Raw genomic sequence first — 22,284 nt, 5'->3', positions numbered from 1 at the left:
ATAAATTTTTATAAATTTCAAACTGTTGACCTGCATATTTAAAAAAAGTCACAGATCATGAACAGATATATATTAATAATTACATTGTAAACTGGTTGTATAAGGGATTTTTTTAGTGGCCAGGTTTTGAAGTTTACTTTTGATTAATGGATAATCATATAGACCTTCTTTTAGAATATTAAACAAACCTGTCTTAATTATCTGGCCTGTGTCATACCAAGTGGTTAATGATGCGAGGAAAGCATTTAAAATGGACGGTTACATATAACATTGGCCAGACTCCGCTTTGTCAGAAGATGCACCATGATATAGAAAAGATTTATGAACTCGTTGTGACTTTCAAAAATAAACAAAGTTGAGGTGGTAGTAGAAAACCTATTATCAAGTACTGAGATTATAGAGAATTCCATTGTTGCTATTAAGAGTTGTCAGGTAATTGTTTATTCTAATGGTTTTTCCATTCACACAGAGGGATAAAGTTGACCTCTGGGTAAACTCTACTTTCCTATAATATACTTCTCTGACTTGATTGCTTATGTGAGTGTGTGGGATTCTTTCTCAAACTGATTATTTTAGAATCCAAATTTATAATTCCTTTTTAAGAATCCTACACAACTAAAGTAACCTAAATTCTTTTTTAAAAGTTGAGAATTTTAAAGATTTACATTATGGTAAAATAATCTGAGCAGGAGCTGTTTCAGGAAATAAGTTCCATGGGCAAAACCAGCCTCTTGTACTGTCTCTTCCAGACATAGTACAGTAAGTCTTTATCATCTATACTGTATATGAAGCTGAGAGTGACAAAGACTAATAAAATGACAGACCGTGGGGCGGACTAGCATCTGTTTCAAAGGCTCCAAGGAGTACCCAGCTTAGAGTCTGTTCTTTGGTTTGGGGATTATCTCATTTCCCTAAGGTACTGAACCTAAGACGCTTTTTCTCTAAGCTCCACTGTATCCCCTCCCATCCTGAGGCTCATTGCACCCACCCCCCATTCCGCACCCCTGATCACCACACCCATCCCCACCTGCTTCCTCACCCGGGGCGTGGATCGCAGTGAGCCTGAAGTCCCCAGACACCTGGATTGGCACGGCAACCAGCAGGGACAGCTAGCAGGCAGCAGCCATTGTGGGGCTTCTCCTGGGGGAAATGGGTTCTGCCAGGTGTCTTCCTTTCTTCTTTGTCTGAATTTAGAGCCACAGAGAGTTAGAGCTGGAAGGGTCCTTCGCCGCTGTTGCTTTGTGGAGATGAAAAGCCTGGAGAGTCTAAGGAACTTGTGCAGCACATGCCTCTTTTGAAGCTTAACTTCCAGGCTGCTCTGTCTCTGTTAACCAGAGACCTTCCTCAGAACTGAGCCCCATTCAACCTGAGAAGTGGTCAACTTCGTGTCCCTGCTTCTTAACCCTACAGAATGGGCCCATATAATAAACGCTAGACATAAAGGAGGATGCTCAGAGGTGCATAACTATATGCAACTGAAATAATGCTTAAACTCCATGAATATAAAAGGACTGTTCTTCCTGAAGCCTAAAAAACATACTGGCACTGAGAAAACTCAGCCGTTTTGAGCAAAGACACTGGGAAGCAGTCCCTCTAAGCAAGGTTTTCCTTTTCTAGAAGGTGAGTCACATGGAAGAGTAATTATCAAGGAATAAAGGAGGTGGTTATTTCCTGATAATTGATAAGTGGCTTAGCCATGATGACATTATAACCCAGGACACTAGGCCCAAGACTAGGTGGACACCATGTTTGACAGGATTGGTGGTTCTTTAGAAGGACAATTGATTCTTCATCAAAAGACTGGACTTTCCCGTTAAAAAAAAAAACTTGTCAGGCACGTGGACAGATGCGGATCACAGGAACCTGGAAGTCAGGGGCTTGTCTCAGATCCTTCCAACCCCCTTTTCAAGTCTAAACATTATCAAGTCCTGGATTCCAGTTTACAGAGATCTGTGACATCCATATGCAAAATTTTTATTTGAATAACTTGTTATAATCATTCTGTCCCTGAATATGGCAGTAGCACCTGTTAGCTGCTTGCCCCGTCCTGTACATCTTCCACAGGACCTCTAGGGAGATTCTTCTGCAGCACAGATATGCTTATGTCCTAATCCTTCCTCAGCTCCCTGTTAGCTGTGGAGAACGTCTAGGCTCCCACAGGCTCTGAATCCAGCTTCTCTACCCCAGCACATTCCTTGCCCTGCACCCTGCCCTTCACTCCACTGACCTGCGTAGGGCAGCTCTCTCCCTCTTGCCTCTGGCTGGAACATGCTTCTCCCCTGTGCCCTGAGTGAACCCCCTGTTGGAGGCCAAGAGCAAGTGTCTTCTCCTGTGTCAAGTCTTCCCCAGCCTTCACCCCATATCCATCTGGCAGAGTTGAATCTTCCATTCTCAGCCAACTGTGGAGCATATTAAGCCAGCATCAGAGTTCTAAGCCCAACATGCTGCAGTCCATGGGGTTGCAAAGAGTCGGACATGACTGAGTGACTGAACTGACAGTTCTTGGCATACCAGATTTCTGGATCCAATGCCACTCGTGGAAAGTGGGGATCATGTTTAGTTAATCTCTGCAGTCACAGCTCCCAGGGTTTACTAAGCACTTAGTAGGAGTCGGTGGTATTTGTTGACTAGCTGATTACAGGAGACAAAAATGGAAGATTGAAGACTTAATTCCACAGACGCCAAGTGCTGGGAGAAAGCGGCATACCTGTGTATTTTATAAACACAAGCTCACAATATGTTCTGGCTGCAGTCCCAACACAGGACTACTTGCACGGAAGCCTTCTCTTCTTATTCCACACTCCCTAGACTGTGTTCTTACCTATCTGAGAAATATGATTGACCTGGCTGTGACATGTGCCCCGGCCTCTGTGTACAGTTCTCCTTACCCCCTGCCCTAGTTACTTGATGAACAAACTGCCTATTTCTTTACATTTTAAATGAGTGTAGCTTCAGATACCTTTTAAAGCTACCTTGCCTGGCTTTGTGAGTCTCCAATGTCAATTCTCCTGTGGGCGCTTCATCATTACCAAGTAATTGATCACGTCATCCAATTCAGACCCAGGTTTTCTGAAGTCAAGTGCTGCATTCTTCCTAACATGCCATCCAAGCCCTCGTGTTTCTCTTACACCACCCTGCTCACACCTGAGCTAATGAGCTGTAGTCTTCAGTCAGTGGCTTTCTCCACTCATCGATTCCCTCTTTCATCAAGCTGCTAGGTGATGGGATACGTCATTTTACCCAAAGGGATCTCAGTCTGGTGGCAAAAACATACTTGTAACTGAGTGATTATAAGATAGAGACAAATTGTCATGGAAGCACAAAGGGCAGCTTGAAAAATGAGGAGTTGAGGAAACCTTTCAGGAGGAGGTGACATTTGAGCTGGGTCTTGAAAAGTAAATGGGTGTCCTCAAGGAAGGGAAAAGCATTCTAGGTGGAGGAAGCAACGGAAGTAAAGGCCTAGGGTGTGAAAAGCATGACAGGTTTGAGAAATTGAGGGCTGTAGCTTAAGCCACCAGATGCTTAAAGGCAGGGGGACAGGGGCCCCTCTCCTGAGGGGTTTTCTTCTGACATGAGGCTTGGAGGGAGCTGCAAGGGCTCCCTCCAGGTGTTCCCAAGGTCTACTCTGCCCCACAGGTGCTCCCAGGGCTGAGCGAGGTTCCCAGGGCTGTCGCCAATCCCACCCACTCCCCACTGCTGAGGCGGGTGGTGTCCCAGAAGGAAAGAGGCAGGGAGGAAGCAGATAAGAAAGACAGCTTCTGTTTAGACACAAATATCTTGGTAATCAGCACAGATGGGATGAGAAATACCAAAAAAAGTACATGACAGTTTAGAGAGAATTTGGTTAAATGTTACATATTTTTAACATACCTGTGTAGAGTTTTTGGAACAAGCACCTGAATCCTTCAGAACCTGATTGGGCTGGGGGTTATGCCTCAACCAAGTGGTGTTTTTGTTTCAGAAATGTTCCCTTCCCCATCCACAAAAGTATCCTTGTGATTTTTTTTTTTTTTTCTCCCACCAAAATAAGGCACAGGATTTGTCTCTGACGCTGTGTCTCCCTATTTGGACGGCAAGCTGTGTAACATATTTCTACCCAGCGTGAAGCTTCTTGGCAGACTCTTGAGGCCACGTTTTGGTGGCTTCAGAGTTATCTTTGGATCTGTCAAAAGTGCTAATGGGCTTTCTGGCCTTCTTTAAGCTCCTCATTTCTATTTTCTTTTTACTTCCATCCTCTCCTAAAAGAAAAATTCATGTAATTCATCAGCAGTTAAGCATTTTACTGAAATGCTCAGCTGAGGGCCTTGTATTTTTGTTTGCGAGAATAGCTCTGCCGTGTCACTGTCTTCAGAACAAGCCCTACCCTGACTTCATTAGCTCAGCACTCCTCAGTCCACTGGGCAAGAGATACACTTGTTGACTAATTCCGACTGACTTTCTTGTTTGCTTATTTTGTTTTTTGAGTTTGTTAAGAGGCAAATTGCTGTGGTGGTTAGAGCCAGGGTTGGGGGTTCAGGAAACTTGGTTTGGAAACTTGGCCCTTTTTAGCTGGGTGACCTTTAAAGACTGTTTAACCTTCCCGAGCCTCAGTTTTCACATCTATAAAATGGAGATGATAACACCTTTCTGAGGGTTGTTGAGAAGATTAGAGAGAACATAGGTTAAGTACCTATTGTCTGGCACATAAGGATTACTCAGTAAATAGAATAACAGTTTTAAACAAAAACACTTTTTCTTTGGCCATACTTTGATCCTGCATTGTTCTTTCCAAATACAGATTTTTATCCACTGTTTTTAGTGGTATATAAAGAAAAAACAATGGACTTGAATTTGAGGAAACTCAGGGAGATAGTGATGGACAGAGAAGTCTGGTGTGCTGCAGTTTATGGGGTCACAAAGAGTTGGACACAACTTAGCGACTGAACAACAGCAACAATAAAGAAAAAAGCATAGAGTTAGAGACAAACCTACCCAAGACTGAACAATGCCTTATCCACTTACTGTATGACCTTGGTCAAGTTACTTCTCTGTACCTCTGTTTTCCTACCTGTATATAGAGATGATAATAAAACTTCCCATGTGGCTCAGTGGTAATGAATCCGCCTCCCAGTGCAGGAGCTGCGTAAGATGTGGGTTTGATCCCTGGATCAGAAAGATCTCCTGGAAGAGGAAATGGCAACCCACTCCAATATTCTTGCCTGGGAAATCCCATGGACAGAGGAGCCTCGCAGGCTACAGCCCATAGGGTCACAAAGAGTCAGGCATGTCTGAATACACACAAACACAGAAGAGGTATTTGTTCAAGAGGTGGCTTCAAGATGAGTGAAATAATATGTGTGAAGTATTGTATATTGTGGATGTTTAAAAGTATTTAAGAGGAACAATGTAATGTAAAAGAAAGAATATGGGCTATGGTGTTGCATCGTGGTCCAAAACCTGACTCGACCAGTTACTGACTCTCTCCCAGACTTAGTTTATCTATATGTTGGAAAGAATAATATCTCATTGGATTTTTGTGAAGATTGCTTAAAATTACACCTCCAAGAGTACCTGGTCCAGTGCCTGGTGTTTGGTAGGTAGTCAGTATGGGGACCTGTTAATTCACACATGCTTTACTTACAAAGGTCGATAGTTAAACTGGTACTCAAATCAAACAATCATAAATCATAAGATAAGTGCCCATTCTTATTCCCAACCCATAATATTGTTGAAAAGCACTTTATGCTATTTTGCATATAAAATCCACCTGGTTTACTTGAATTTATGGGTTATGGATCTTTCATCATTATAAACTGCAACCCCTGGCAATAGTGTTCCTTCCCTCTCCAACCCCCTTCATTTTCAGAGGATTATATTGTATGGCATTGAAAACCCGTAACACTGAAGAAATTAGCATATTCATGTGTATTATTAAAGTCAGGTGGGTATAGAAAGGGTTGCAGAAATGAAACACATTACTTTTTTTTCTGAAATCTGCAGAGTACCAATCTATAGTACTAATTAAAGGAATGAAGCCCAGGCTACAGACAAAAGCTAGTTTAAAACACTGCATTGTCACAACTTGCTGCTGCTTGTCTTCAATGGTTTTTCCCATCTTTTGAGTGAAGTACCTGGAAATTGTAGATCTTGAAAATTGCTTTACTTCCAGCTGAGCCGTTTTAGAGAATGTAAACTGTGGAGAAGGGGGACCCCAGCAGTGATGACTGGAGAGGAGCATGCCCAGCCTTTGGGGTGGGAGGTGGGGAGCTGTTGGATAGAAACAGGCTCTGTGCCGGAAGCATTTTGGTCCCTGGGTACTTTCTTTTGCTTATACATATGGCATGGTGCATTGGGAAAGTTCTAGGACCTGGCGTTAGAGCTGTAGACCTGTCTTTACCGGTCATGGGGTTTTTTGACCTTGGTATCTCTCTCTTGCCTTGATTTCCTCATTTGTGAGATTGCAGACTTCTCGTCCTGCTCACCTTTCAGAGCTGAAAGTGTTGAGTGTGACCTCATGTTGTAAACTGTAATCACCATTCAGAGGTGTGGTTGCTCAGACTACTTCATCTCTCAATTCTCTTCCGACTTCACACTTCGTGATTTACATGTGACTGAGATCTGGTCTCCCAGGGAGAAAGACTAGGACAGGGGAAGAGGGAAGTATGCTTTCTGATTATTTTGTTTCTTGTGCTTCTGTTAGATACTGTTTCTAATAAGAGCAAACAAAATAAGCCACAAACCTCCCCTTCTTCTTTCTCCTAGAGAAATCTGACAGAATATTTTGTGGCTGTGGATGTAAACAACATGTTACATCTGTATGCCAGTATGCTCTACGAACGCCGGATACTCATCATTTGCAGCAAACTCAGCACTGTGAGTAGACAGTCTTGAAACGGGCTTTTTCATTTTATTTTAATTGAAAGATGTATCAGAAAGATTAAACAAAACTTTAGAAATCAGCCACAATCCTCTCAGATAATAACATGTCATTTCCATTAATTATTCATGTCCCTTTACAGTGTCAATGCACATTTTATTTATTCTTGTAGCTTCACAATCAGTTATAGTTTCCTGTTTGATTGTGTGTGATGAACACTTTAAATATTTCCATATAAGCTTTCATTATTGTCATTTTTTATATGTCTCTATCATATTCCATTATACTGATGTGTCATCATTTGCTAAATCTTTCTTCTCTTAAGGGTCATTTAGGTTGTTCATAGTTTAATCCTTTAGTAGGTAACACTGCAGTGAACATCTTTTGGCTTCATTGACTAATACAGTTTGTATTCCAAGAGTTGGGACCACCAAGTCAAAGGACAGATAGGTGCTATGCCTTATGGATGTCTAATTGCTTCCCAAATAGGCTTTTTTATTGTAGAGGTTGCCAGTTGTGTATGAGTGTACCATTTGCTCTGCATCCTTGCCAGAGTTGTATGTGTGCTTGTGGACATGTGCTTTAATTTTCCTAACAAAATAGCATAAAATGGTATTGCAGGTTTGATTTGTTTTTAATTTTTTTAGTTAGAAGTAACTGAATATTTTTCATGTACTTTTTTTTCCTATTTGCATTTTGTTAATGTCTTTTTCCATTTGTTTTATAGGGTTATTGAGTTAAAAATTGGGATGAGCTCTTTTTACATTGTAATAATTTTCACTATATAATACAGATTTTTTCATATTCTTTTTATGTTTTTTAACTTGCTAAGTATAAGACTTTGTATTTTTCCCAGTACCTGTTATGAAAATTCTCCAACAGAAAAATTGAAATCAGTTTGCAGTGAACACCTGCGTAATTCCATCTAGATTCTGCCATTTAATATTACTATGCTTCCTTTGGCGCATTTTTATCCATTCCTCATACCATTCTTCAAACCATCTTATTTTTTGATGTATTTCAAAGTAAATCACAAACATCACTATGTTTCCTCCAAATGAGTATGTTTGTTAACCAAAATTTATTATGTTTACGGTATTTTTATTTTTGAGGTAAAACTTATATAAAGAAATGGACTGTTATAAAGGGTAGAAAGACCTTGTTGTGGGAATTTCCCTATTGAAGGGCCTATGGATAGAATCATAGGCCTCTGATTTACCTATGTGTTTATCTATGAATTCAAGGCGCCTAATAAATGCAAACTAGTGAGACCATTAGAATTTTCCTTATGGTTTTCATTGTAATTTTATTGCTCTATTTTTTTGCTATTGTTTGCTTGTCAGGTATGCACAATTTTTTAATTGCCTGTTGGGTGCTAGGCTTATAGCACTAATAGGTGATAGAAGCATGGCCCTTACCCTCAAGGGAAAACAGCCCATAATAGACCTCTTCCTTTGTTTTGCACTTTATTTTGGACTGTAAATGTAGTTCATAATCTCAGGGCCTGAACACCAGACTGAGTTTCAGAATGAGAATATTGCCAATTATTACCTCCTTTTGAGACTGATTAGATTGAGTACATTTTTTGAAAGAGTCTAGTCCATAACCAGTTACTATTGCTTTGAACTATTAAACTTAAGTAGAACCAAAATAGGACATCATAGCAGTGGAATTGAATTCTCTATGATATTATCATAGTATTTTTGAGCCCTTAATATGTGCCCAGGCACTGTGCTAAGCCCTTTTCATCTATTAACTCATTTAATTTTCACCACAACAGTTTGTAGTATGTTCTGTTATTTCTCAGTCTTAGAGATAAGTAAGAATGTGTCTTTTTTGTGATACTGTTTAGATAAATGTAGTGGATTGAACATGCAGTTATTTCTGCTCCTTCCCAAAAGTAAAATGAAATAAAGAAGTAAATTAGCAAGCAAAATGAGCAGATGCAGCAGAAATTTTAGGTATTAAGAAAATTCTGTTACCCATATTATGCCAATATTCAAAAACTAAGGTGAAATGAGCAGAAAAATATAATTTACCAAAATTGAATTAAGAAATATAAAAATTGAGTTTCCTATTTCTTCTTAATAAAAATTGAATAGGTCATTTAATTTATAGAAATTTAATCTATATATAAAAAAATTTTTTTTTCAAAACACTCAGCCCAGATGATTTTACAAGTATGTTTTATCACAGGTAATTTTAATCTTAGACAAACTTCTTAAGAGTCAAGGAAAAAGAAAGAACACATCTCAGCTTTTCTTGTGACACTTGTATAATTTTGACATTTAGCTACATGAAGGGACACACAAAAAAGAAACCTTATCAGCCAATCTTACTCATTAACATAACTGTAGAAATCTTAATCTGCTGCTGCTGCTAAGTCACTTCAGTTGTGTCCGACTCTGTGCTACCCCATAGACGGCAGCCCAGCAGGCTCCCCCGTCCCTGGGATTCTCCAGGCAAGAACACTGGAGTGGGTTGCCACTTCCTTCTCCAATGCATGAAAGTGAAAAGTGAAAGTGAAGTCGCTCAGTCGAGTCCGACTCTTCAAGACCTCATGGACTGCAGCCCACCAGGTTCCTCTGTCCATGGGATTTTCCAGGCAAAAGTACTGGGGTGGGGTGCCATTGCCTTCTCCAAATCTTAATCTAAACAGTAGCAAATACGTAACAAATACAATTCATAGTAACTGACTTGATTTTATTCCAGAAATGTAAGCCTGGTAATACTAGAAAATCTATTATTATAACTCACAATGTTAGCTTTTTGCAAGGGGAAATTCATATGTTGATATATGAATTTTCAGTCGAGAAAAAGCATGACCATGTTCATGAACAGCAAGACTCATTATATTGAAGGTGTCATTTCACTCCAAAACGATGTATATTATAGATTGCATACATTTCTATTCAAAATCCCGGTAGGATTTTACATAGTACTTGGCAAACTGATTCTAAACTAATGTGGAAAGCCAAAGGAAGAGCCAAGACATATTTGAAGAAGAAGAATGGTTGGCAAAGCTTGCTTTGTGCTTAGTTGTTCATTCATGTCCAACTCTTTGGGACCCCATAGACTGTAGCTCACCAGGCTCCTCTGTCCATGGGGATTCTCTAGGCAAAAGAATCTCTAGACAACCCACTCGAATGGGTTGCCATGTCCTCCTCCAAAGGATCTTCCCAACTCAGGCATTAAACCCAGGTTTCCCTCATTGCAGGTGGATTCTTTACCATCTGAGCCACCCAAAGCTTGCTTTACCAGACATCAAGACTTTATATGGAGATCTAGTAATTAAGATGCTACTAATGGCATGTGCCTGTGTGCATGCTCAATCATGTCCAACTCTGTGACTCCATGGACTGTAGCCCACCAGACTTCTCTGTCCATGGGATTTTGTAGGCAAGAATACAGGAGTGAGTTGCCATTCCCTTGCCCAGAGGATCTTCCCAACCCAGGGAAGATCCAGTCTCTTGCATCTCCTGCATTGGCAGGTGGATTTTTTTACCACTAGCTGTCACCTGGGGAGTAATGGTGTAGGGATACACAAATAGACTGGTAGAATGGAATAGAGATTGCAGAAACAGATCACATGTGTGTGGGTTCTTCATATACCACAGAGGTGGCATTGTAAAATCTGGGGGAAAGGATGGACTTTGGAATAACTGATAATCCACACAGGAAAGAAAAGGGAGATAACTTATGTCTTATACAACATGCAAAACTGAATTCCAAATGGATCAAGGCAAAATTTTAAAACTGTTAGAAGACAAAATAGGAGTAGATCTGTGATCTTGGAGTAGAAATGGATTCAGTTAAATAATTCAAATTATGCACTGTAGAAAGAGAAAGATTAAAATTGTGAATTTTTGTCATTAAAAAAATACCATTCAAAGAATGGAAAGACAAGTCATAAGCTGAGGTGAAATATTTGCTATATATAAAAGTGATAAAAGATTAATATCTGAAATATATGAAAAACTACACTAAAAAAAAAGCAGAAGACAAATCTATCAATAGAAATGTTGGCTAAAAGCACAAATGGGCATTTCACAGAAAAAACACAAGTGGCTAATAAATAAAAGGAAAGAGGCTCAACCACATTAATCGCAGAAAAGCAAATTAAAACTACAGTGATTGAAACACTAGATTTGTAAAAATTAGGTGTCTGATAAAGCCAAGTGTTATGTTGCAGATGTACTAGAGAATTTCATGTACTACGCTTTGAAGAGTATGTGGTATAGAAGTATTTGCATATGCCCCAAACTGAGCAGTTCCGTTCTTGGGCAGAATTGGGTGGAGTGGGGCAGGTCGGGGGGCGGGGGGGGGCCTATGTGCACATACCTACATGCTGTTTTTGATCATGTATAGTGGGATACATGTGCAGCCATGTTCATAGCATAGTTTTTTGTTTTATAAACCCAGCCCCCATGACCATCAACAGAGAACTCATAAATTGTTGCATAGTTGTACAGTAGAATACTGTGTAAGTGAAGATGAACTCCACTATCAATATGATTGGGCCTCTCATACAGGATTCTGAGTAAAAGAAACAAGTTGCAGAAGAATATCGAATATGATTTCATTAATATAAAGTTCAAGTAAGAAAAACTAAATGGTCATATTATTTAAGGATGCATATACAAGGAGGGGGAATGATTAATACAAAATTTAGGTAGTAGTTTCCTCTGAGGGAGTGAAAGGAGTATAGTTGGGAAGAGGCATACATGTGACATCAGAAATATTGTTTTCTGTCTTGAGCTAGGTTAGGGATCAGCATACTTTTTTTAAAGGGGCCAATAGTAAATATGGTCTTTGGTGCAATTACTGGACTCAAGGGCTTCACAAGTGGTGCTAGTGGTAAAGAACCCGCCTGCCAATTCAGGAGACATAAGAGACAAGGGTTCGATCCCTGAGTCGGGAAGATCCCCTGGAGGAGGAAATGGCAACCCACTCCAGTATCTTTGCCTGGGGAATCCCATGGACAGAGAAGCCTAGTGGGCTCCAGTCCATGGGGTTGCAAAGAGTGGACACAGCTTGAAGGGACTTAACATGCACACAGCATGACCTTGTTGTCTACAGTCAGTAAACTAGTGAGAGTGACTGTTGTAAGAAGCTTTATTTACAGAAATAGAAGGCACACCAAACTTAGCCTTAGGGCTGTAGTTCAGTTCAGTTCAGTCACTCAGTTGTGTCCGACTCTTTGACCCCGTGAATCGCAGCATGCCAGGCCTCCCTGTCCATCACAAACTCCCGGAGTTTACTCAAACTCATGTCCATCGAGTCAGTGATGCCATCCAGCCATCTCATCCTCTGTCACGCCCTTCTCCTCCTGCCCCCAATCCCTCCCAGCCTCAGGGTCTTTTCTAATGAGTCAACTCTTCGCATGAGGTGGCCAAAGTATTGGAGTTTCAGCTATAGCATCAGTCCTTCCAATGAACACCCAGGACTTATCTCCTTCAGGATGGACTGGTTGGATCTCCTTGCAGTCCAAGGGACTCTCAAGAGTCTTCTCCAACACCACAGTTCAAAAGCATCAGTTTTTCGGCACTCAGCTTTCTTCACAGTCCAACTCTCACATCCATACATGACCACTGGAAAAACCATAGCCTTGACCAGACGGACCTTTGTTGGCAAATTAATGTGTCTGCTTTTTAATATGCTATCTAGGTTGGTCATAACTTTCCTTCCGAGGAGTAAGCGTCTTTTAATTTCATGGCTGCAGTCACCATCTGCAATGATTTTGGAGCCCAAAAAAATAAAGTCAGACACTGTTTCCACTGTCTCCCCATCTATTTCCCATGAGGTGATGGGACCAGATGCCATGATCTTAGTTTTCTGAATGTTAAGCTTTAAGCCAACTTTTTCACTCTCCTCTTTCAGTTTCATCAAGAGGCTTTTTAGTTCCTCTTCACTTTCTGCCATAAGGGTGGTGTCGTCTGCATATCTGAGGTTATTGATATTTCTCCCGGCAATCTTGATTCCAGCTTGTGCTTCTTCCAGCCCAGCGTTTCTCATGATGTACTCTGCATATAAGTTAAAGAAGCAGGGTGACAATATACAGCCTTCACGTACTCCTTTTCCTGTTTGGAACCAGTCTGTTGTTCCATGTCCAGTTCTAACTGTTGCTTCCTGACCTGCATACAGGTTTCTCAAGAGGCAGGTCAGGTGGTCTGGTATTCCCATCTCTTTCAGAATTTTCCACAGTTTATTGTAATCCACACAGTCGAAGGCTTTGGCATAGTCAATAAAGTGGAAATAGATGTTTTTCTGGAACTCTCTAGCTTTTTCGATGATCCAGTGGATATTGGCAATTTGATCTCTGGTTCCTCTGCCTTTTCTAAAACCAGCTTGAACATCTGGAAGTTCTCGGTTCATATATTGCTGAAGCCTAGCTTGGCAGTAGTTGGCCAACTCTAAACATGTGTTGGGTTTTGGAGTCTTAATTTTTTCTCTTTTAAATGTTGCTTATATGGCATATGTGCTTTTATATGTATATATATTTCAGAATTCTTAAAAAGTTTAAAAAGCAATATTATCCCCGTTTTACAGAATGACCCATTCACTCAGAGACATGGGTTAACTTGCCTAAGGCCACATGGTAGTCATAGAAGAGACAAGCACATAGGTCATTATGATGTAGTGTCAGGGGAAGGGAGGTTTTGGCTTCAGGAATTCTTTGAAAGTTAAAAAGCCCTTTTTATCCTGAAATTTTACAATACAGACATAGAGACAAAGTAGTCATTGTATAAACATTAAGAATCAGACTTGCACAAGATTTCGCAGTGGCAGTTCTAGAAATGAGAAGATAGTGAAGCAGTGCCTAAACTTCTAAGGGAAAAATATTTCTTACCTAAAATTCCATCTTTATCTAATCAAAGTGCTCAGGAGAGAGTGGCGCCAGCCCCTACCACACCTGTCAACCTGTGGTAGCTAGTCCTCCACTCACCTTCTCTGTTGTGGATGAACTGTCCATTCTTTCTAGGCCAACCATTCTGCTTGTCCACCTGACTTCATTCAGCAAATAGTTTCTGTGGCACTGTCATAGGTACTGGTGATACAGCAGTGAACAAAATAGGCAAAAGTCCCTGTCCTCATATGAAGTTTATGTTCTAGTAGAGTAGATCAGTAAATGAGGTGGGTTAAAAATATAGAATAGTAACTAGTTCTAAGTACTGCATGCTAAGTCACTTCAGTCATGTCCAACTCTGTGCAAACCATGGACAGCAGCCCACCAGGCTCCTCCATCCCTGGGATTCTCCAGGCAAGAATACTGGAGTGGGTTTCCATTTCCTTCTTCAATGCAGGGAGTACAATAAAGCAGAGGAGGAGATTGGATGGGGATGGGTGTGGCAGGGATGGCAGTTTAGATAGATGACCAAGGAGTGCCTCATAGGAAAGCTAACATTGCAACATCCTTCTTGTTACCTTACGGAATTCCTCCAGTATTGAGCTTTCTCTCTCCTGCGTCATTTTTTTTTTTTTTCTTTTTTCTTCACTGGTACAGTCTTACACACTTACTAGCACAGTATAGTGTCTCCCAAACTTCAAAACAAAACATCCTTAAACACTTCCCTTTTATCCCATTTCTTTTCTTCCTTTTAGAATAAAATTCCTCAAGAGAGTTACTTCTGTTTAGTGTCTAATTCCTCTCCTCTCATTCTCTCCTCTGTCTTGTGTTGTGATTTAGCCCCTATCTCGACTGAAACAGCTTTTGTTTGGTCACCAATGACCTCATGTCAAATAAAATAGTTGCAAAACTCCTAGAATAGTCTGGCATAAGGTGTATGTATATGTTTTTGAAAAATTATTAATATCTATGATGGGAAGTCAAATACTAATGTTTAAAATTTTAAATTAAATACTTTTTTAAAATAAGGATATAAATATTGTGTTGAATGTGATTACTTTTGATTAAGGATAAGGGATATCATGAGACGGGCTGCTATTTGTCAGTAGTATAAGTCTTTAACACTTTTTGTTTTGTTTTTCAGGCTATAAACACATTACTTTGACTTAAAAACTTTTAAACAGACAGTTGATTCTTAACTGAGTTCTAAGTTTTACTAATTGATGGTGGAGCTCTCTTTAGGGAAGGAGAGGGTCATCTTTTACCTCACAGGGGTTCAGCAACATCCTGATCTGTTTTGTGCAGTTTCTCTGGGGATAGGTAGCTGAGTAGACATCCCTTTTATCCAAGCCTTTGGACCTCTTCAATTTTAGAGTTTAAAAGCTTTCTAATTGTTGCCTTTTACTTGCTCAATACTGACTTTTTATTATCTTTTTGATGAAGGAAAATGCAAAGAATACTGTAGCCTGAACTTTTTGATGACCCTCTCTTGACAGATCCAGATGTGGCCTGCCATACCTTGACAAACCACATTTTTCTCAATTTTGTTTCATAAAGATGTAGGCTTGATGCTTCTCAGACCCATCAGGCATCTGAAAGATAAAAGCTGTTGAACATCCCAGAGTGCCATGTTTCATAAAACTGACTGTGTGTCAATAGAGACAAACCCAGCCATGTTTAGTTCAGAGTCAGGTAATATTCATTTCAGGCTTTCTCAGTCAATAATGTTGTGATATTCTGTGTAAGAAAAATGTTAACTTCTTGTTCTTTTTGTGCAGTGTATATTGATTGTTTTCCTTTATAAATGATAAATAGGGAAGATTTAACTACATCTTGTTCTCTAATGTAAATGCTTCAATGAGATTTCTTCTAGCAAAAAGGCCCCATTTTTCTTCCAGATTTTCGTATCTGAGTTTAACTCAGATTGTTTTTTTGGTAACTCTTGTGGATAGCAAGTAGGTCTAAAATAAGACCTTTATAGAAATAATATCATCTGATTGCAACAGAAGTCCTAATTAATTGAGCCTCCACACCTAATTATTTGTGTGATACCCACAACTATGAAAAGAATTACTGTTTTTCTAATAGTATGTTGTGTCGATTAATCACTCAGCCTTGTCTGACTCTGTGACCCCATGGACTATAAGCCCACCAGGCTCCCTGTCCGTGAAATTTTCCAGGCAAGCATACTGGAGTGGGTTGCCATTTCCTTCTCCAAGTACACCTTGTAGAGAAGGGAAAAACCCAAAAAAGCCCAGTATCTCTCCCTGTCAATTTCTTCCTATTAGTCCCAGAAAATGTGTCTTGGTGGCCTGGAGAGTGGTGGGTGATACTTCTTTTTCCCCACAGCACCCTCAGTTGTGGCCTTTAGTAGACACTTCAGTGTTGGTGTGAAGGGTTGGGTAACTTCCCAGCCTTGCTCCAGTCCTGTCCTATCCACTTCCATTCACAGCATCCACTGTCTTAGCACCGCCCGGACTTGTGACCTAAGAAGAGTCAGTTTGTGGACTAGGGAATTTTTCAGATCTTAGCTTCATCTTTACTTCTTTCCTGATCAGCTCTACCTGGTCATGACTACCCTGACTTGTAGAGTGGGCCATGTCCCTAAATGATGTGTATAAAGCTTTTCTAGCTCATCTGGGCTAGAAAGAACTAATCCTGTTCGCTTATCTGCAGCCCTTGGAGCCTAGATGAGAGTGGCAGTTTTAGAAGGTTTGAAATTCTGGCCCAGAGCCAGGGCCTCTCTGCCTGCACACTCCACTCTGCATGTTCCAGCCGTCTGAACAAACTGCATTATTTTGTTTCAAACTGTGCTCAAGGGAAGCCAAGACCTTGTAACTGGAAACTTACCAAACAGAGAATTCTAAGACTAAATTTAGTGTTCCATTTAAAAAAATAAAATAAATTGAACATTTTGTTTGTTCATCTTTTATATGTTAAAAGAGAGATTAACCTAGTTCACACTAACAACCTAAGAAGAGTATTCAAAGAAGTGAGAAGAAAACTAATCCCTTTTGGTGAAGAGGGAAATCCTTAACAAAATGTAATGAAGTGGCATGAAATACAGACTCTGCAGCCAAACTTTCAAATAGCATAGCCTCTCTAATCTCCATCACATAAAATTTTATTGTGGCTCAGAGAATATTAAAAACTGTTAGAAATAAATGAAAGGAACTTCCATTGGCAGGAAATAGAAAAGATTGGTATGTTTTATTTATGTGGTTTTTCTCTGGTCTTTAAATGTAAATACACTTAGCTGCTTTTTGAACTATGTTCTTCATTTAATTATGTGCGAGTTTCTTTTCTCTTGTTCATGTTAGACTATAAGAATGAAGAACATTGATGTTATAGAAAATGTATAAGCTTTATAATATATAGAGTAACAACAGTTTAATTTGCAGTACTTTAAAAATTGTGACTTCAACCAGCCATGGTTTCCCTACTAGTTCTTACTTCCTCTCCTGCCCTTCTTGCACATTGAGCACATGTTTTGGACTAAACAGAGGATTCAGATTGTTAGTGATTCCCAAATGCTGATCCCTGAGTTAGTTGTGTTAGAAATCACTCAGAGAGCTTATTAAAAATTTAAGTTCTCAGCTACAAAAAGGAATGCATTCGAGTCAGTTCTAATGAGTTGGATGAACCTGGAGCCTATTACACAGAGTGAAGTAAGTTGAAAAGAAAGACAAATTCTATATATTAACACATATATATGGAATTTAGAAAGACAACACCAATGATCCTACATGCAGGGCAGCAAAGGAGACACAGATGTAAAGAACAAAAACTTTTGGACTCAGAGGGAGAAGGAGAGTGTGGGATGATTTGAGAGAATAGCATTGAAACGTGTACATTACCATATGTAAAATAGATGACCAGTGGAAGTTCGATGCATGAAGCAAGGCACTCAAAGCCGGTGCTCTGGGACAACCCCAGAGGAATAGGCTAAGGAGGGAGGTGGGAGGGGGATTCAGGATGGGGTGGGACAAAGGTATACCTGTGGCTGATTCATGTTGATGTATGGCTAAAACCATCACAGTGTTGTAAACTAATTATTCTCCAATTTAAATAAAAATAATAATAGATAAAAATTTAAGTTCTTGGGTACCACCTCTAGACATTCTGATTCAGGTCTAAGATGGGACTGTGGAATGTCTATTTTTTTAAGGTTTCCCGAATTACTGATACATAACCAGATTCAGAACCAGTTCTCTAAGACAGTATTTATTCTTTGATTATTTTGCATCAGTAGAGTCCTTTTCATATTGAGACTATGTAATAAAGGCTGATTAAGTTTGTTTAGAAGACATTTGTGAGTACTGCTGCTGCTGCTAGGTCGCTTCAGTCGTGTCTGACTCTGTGCGACCCCATAGGCGGCAGCCCACCAGGCTCCTCTTTCCACGGGATTCTCCAGGCAAGAATACTGGAGTGGGTTGCCATTTCCTTCTCCATTTGTGAGTACAGATTAGCACTAAAAAATTATTTCCATATTTCTGAGAGAGCTTTGACTTTTGACACTGGCTAGTCTAGAATAAGACAGAGCTAAGAGTAATTTAACCTCTCAGTACTATTGGGTGCTAATGTAGTCCACTAGGGTAATTTTAGATAAATCTGTATAAATAGGTGATGTTTCTTTCCAGCCATTGCATTGAGAACATTGGCAGAGTATCTTGTGTATTATTTTAGTGGTGTAGTCAGTTTGTGAAATAAATTGTATGTTTCTTAGATTATAGAATTGATAACTTTTTTATATGACTCTTTTAAGAATCAGATCTCTACCAAAAAACACTGATAGGTGATGTTCAAGTCACTGACATCTTAATATACTTGCAAAAGCCCTAATGGCACTCACATTGGCAGACATCTATGGATTTTGTTAACACAATTGGAGCACCTACTATGTGGTCAGAGGTCAAGAACTCAAAATTTTTTTTAATTTCTGCAAGCTGAAAGCATGGTCACTGATGAGCAAATGAAGTGTGATATGAGGTTAGACTATATCATTAGGAGTTCATAGAGACCTTGTGAAAATTCATGTTTTTTCTCTTCTGCTGTCTTGATATCTATGTGTTTTCCCTACTAGATTATTCAGACAGCCCTGCTTCTGCTATCTTTTCCCAAGAAAAAGGACAGCAACATGGAAGGAGAGAGCACCAGGCTTCAAGTCAAGATGGTTTTGTTGAATTTCTTCCTATGTAACTTGATCCTCCCTAGCCATGTTGCCCCAGGCAACTTAATCTTTTCAGTAAAAAGAGGGTAGTGTTAATACTCCCCTCAGGGTTTTTGAAAGATATGAAAGCCTGTAGCCCATTGCTGGACATATACTACTCATTTAGTAAATGTTGACTCTGAATCCTACCTTTTCAGGGCAATAAACTCTGATTGACTTTCTGAAGCAAAGAAGGCGATAGAGATCCTGGAAGAGCTCTGAAGATTTAATTAGTACAACTGGTGAGAGTAGATGGTGAATGAATCCAAGCAACAGAATAGTCATGGCAACTCGTATGAGATTTTCCATATCCACCCACTTCTCACTAGTCACATAGTCATTGACTAAATTGACATTTCCTGTCCAAATCTCCACAGGCATCACTGCGTAGAGCAGGAGTGGCCTAAGAAACTGCTGTGTTCACTTGACCCAGCATTACCACCAGAGCAGACTCCCAGGGAGGAAGACTGTTTTCTGTCTTCATCCTTCCAGGTTCTGCTCTCCTGCCTCTCTCTCTCTCTCTCTCTGGCAGGCAGGCCTGATTCTTGCCCCAGGCAGAATTAAAGATTCCTTCTTTATATGCTAGCACACTTGAACCTCTATTATAGCAACTCTTTCATAATGCTTTTGTGTTGAAGTTGATTGTGTGCATTTTGATCTTTTTCTCTCTATTTTGAATTGCTTGAGGGCATGGTGTGTACACATAGTGTATTCTCGGTAATTGTCTATTTAATTCAGGTCGTATCACAGAAGCCGTTTCCTATGAGCTAAGAGCACAAACTCTGGAGCTCGTCTCCCTAAGTTTATAGCCTACTTCTGCCACTACTGTGACCTTACACAAGATCACACAAGATCCAAGACCTTGACATCTAGGAATCTTAATTTCCTCATCTATAAATGAGAACAATAATGCTACCTACTTTATAGGGCTACAGTGAAGATTAAATGAGTTAAATTGTATATGTGAAGCACTTAGAACAGTGTTTGGCAGATAGTAAATGATGAGTAAGTGGTCACTGTGATGTCTGGTCATAGCTTCAATCTTTCTGAATTCAGTGTTACTTTCTGAGATTGAATTTATCTGACAAAACTATACAGGGGGAGGTTTTTTCTTCCCCCTATGCCTTCAAATATCGTAACTCCTACTGCCTCAAGTTTTCTTAGTTTCTTTTTCACATACAGGATGACTGATAGCTAGGTATTCATGATTCTGTGTTCAATTATGCTTCCTTTCTTTTAAAAAATGTGATTCTTTATTAAAGCAATAAATTAGCTAAATACAAATTATGACCTTAGAAATATTTTCAAAGAAATATAAATATTCACTTATACTAGACTTGAGGTGGAAAATAGATTTTTTTCTTGAGTGCCAGCTGCAACTCACTGACAGTGGTTGCATCTTTGCAGGGATCTGCAGGGCACATCCTGACTCCAGGATCAATTAGACTATCTGTCACAGACACAGAATGGAGAAGTGGCTGTCCATGAATTAAAATGAATTATTATCAATCCCAATGTAATTTTATCTTTTTTCTTTATCATCTTACAAAAAAGTCTGCTGTTTCCTCACGTATGATGCTGCAGGCTTATTTACACGGTAGTTTGTAATACCACAATGTCTGCCTCTGCTTTGGTAGCTAAAACTTTTTTCTGATGGTTTTAATTGCTTTGATGTTTTGAAGTGTCAGATCTTGGCATGAAACTTGTTGCTCTTGTTAATAACTTACTCTGATCACTCTAGTTAGTAAGTAGCTTTAAGAACAAAGAGGGGAAGGCGGGAAGAGATGCGATTGAGTAGGCAAGTGATTGCCTGGAAAGCTTCCTCCTGGTCTGGATGATCTTTCTCTTAGTGGAAGGCACTCAACTTGACTCCATGGTGCTGTGTTGGTTTTTGTGGAAGTTTTTCCCTTCCCTTTCCCAAGAAGGGTTCCACCCAACTGAAAGAAAAACTATTTGAAGAAAGATTGCCCTTCCAACCCCAGAAAAAAATAAATACTGAAGCATTGAATTTGACTTCTAAGAAAAGCAGAGCATTCTTTACTCTTTTCCTTCTTTCTGCTCACATGTCCAGTTTCTGTCTAGAGTAGCTGAAAGCCTTTAATTTCTTAGGTTTTCTAAGTTCTCTTTCCGCTAAAGCACCTTGGATAGTTTCTTAAAAAGTCAACTCTTCCCTCACTAACTATAGTACATACAATTGAGCCATTTATAAAGGTTTTTCTGATATTCTTCAAAGGTTTGAGTACATTAACTTTCAGAGTCCCTGAAAGTTTTACTTAAGACTTTTTGCTGATTTTATAGTGGGTTTTACATGTGAGAATAAAATAAAAACCAAAACACTGTTTGAATCACATTGTCTGAATCACTGCACCATTTACTTCCTTATGACTTGAAGGGTGCTTTGTAATTAAATAGAAGAATCTAGTTCTCAAATTGAGAAAGCTAACAACTTTTGTAAGATTCATACAGTTTTGTACAATTGTTCTACATAAGAGTATTCTTGGCTGAAATAAGTAGACTGAAAAATGACCCGTCTTTAAGGTTAATAACCTGGTATTCTTTCTATATTCTTTGTTTTATCAGTTTCCCGATGTTAGGGTTCAGAGGAGGAATCCAGATGCCTCTAACCCTGTGATGAAGCAGGTGTCAGTTTAATCTTTTAACATTCTGAGTTCTTGTATTTGAAGAGTGACTCTGACCATCTGATTATCTGATTTTTTTTTCCTTTTTTTCAACTTTTGAAACTTGCAATCTCAATACCTTTTTAGAATTTAGCTTCTAGTTGTGATCTATTAAGCAGTTTGTTAAATGCCTGATAATCTTGTCTACCATTCCTCATGATGTTAAGCTGGAGGCATTCTAACATTCCCCAAACACTTACTCAGCACCTGCTCTGTGTCAAGCATAGTTAGAGATAAGGAGAGGATCAAATGTGGTCTCTGTCCTTGAGGAACTCACATCTTTAGTCTCTTGCCCCTGGTCTCCTAAGATTATCTACCTCTGAGACCTTTAGAGTGTCAAGGGCCAAGCATGGAGGAAGGCTGTACTCTCCACAGTCAGGTGATAGAGATGAGGTGATTGAAAGGTGGTGCTTCCCAGAGACCACATGAATCTCAGGTGCACCCGTGATTGCAGAGATGAGAAAGCAAGACCAACTTTGAGACAGTCTGTTGTCCTTGTACTTAGTCAGTATGGCTAAGGAAAGTGAACTGGGGCAGAGGAGAAACATTCTTTACGTCAAAGGATAAGCAGTTTCTCTAGATCGACGTTGTCAAAACTGAAAGTGGGGACAGGTATCATGTAATCTAAGCTCTTGTTTTCTATATTGAGACCCAGGAGTGGAAATGACTTGCTCAGATCAAAAAGAGATTTAGT

The 22,284-nt window shown here is 39.6% G+C and overlaps 1 protein-coding gene across 8 annotated transcripts in view; it reads left to right on the top strand.

Moving 5' to 3' along the window:
• The window catches only part of DENND1A (DENN domain containing 1A), a 520,849-nt gene that overhangs the window by 270,136 nt on the left and 228,429 nt on the right, over window positions 1–22,284 (top strand). For 7 of the 8 annotated variants that reach the window (XM_043469514.1, XM_043469510.1, XM_043469512.1 and 4 more), the window contains one exon: window positions 6,742–6,852. The exons of the other annotated variant lie outside the window; for it this stretch is intronic. In XM_043469514.1, coding sequence (XP_043325449.1) covers window positions 6,742–6,852 — 111 coding nt within the window. The remainder of the gene's footprint in view (window positions 1–6,741; window positions 6,853–22,284) is intronic. 8 annotated transcript variants of the gene reach the window in all.

The sequence above is a fragment of the Cervus canadensis genome, chromosome 5 (genome assembly GCF_019320065.1).
Source record: "Cervus canadensis isolate Bull #8, Minnesota chromosome 5, ASM1932006v1, whole genome shotgun sequence".
NCBI classification, from domain to species: Eukaryota; Metazoa; Chordata; class Mammalia; order Artiodactyla; family Cervidae; genus Cervus; species Cervus canadensis.
Note: the sequence above shows the minus strand (reverse complement) of the source record. Positions and strands in the feature narration are given on the sequence as shown.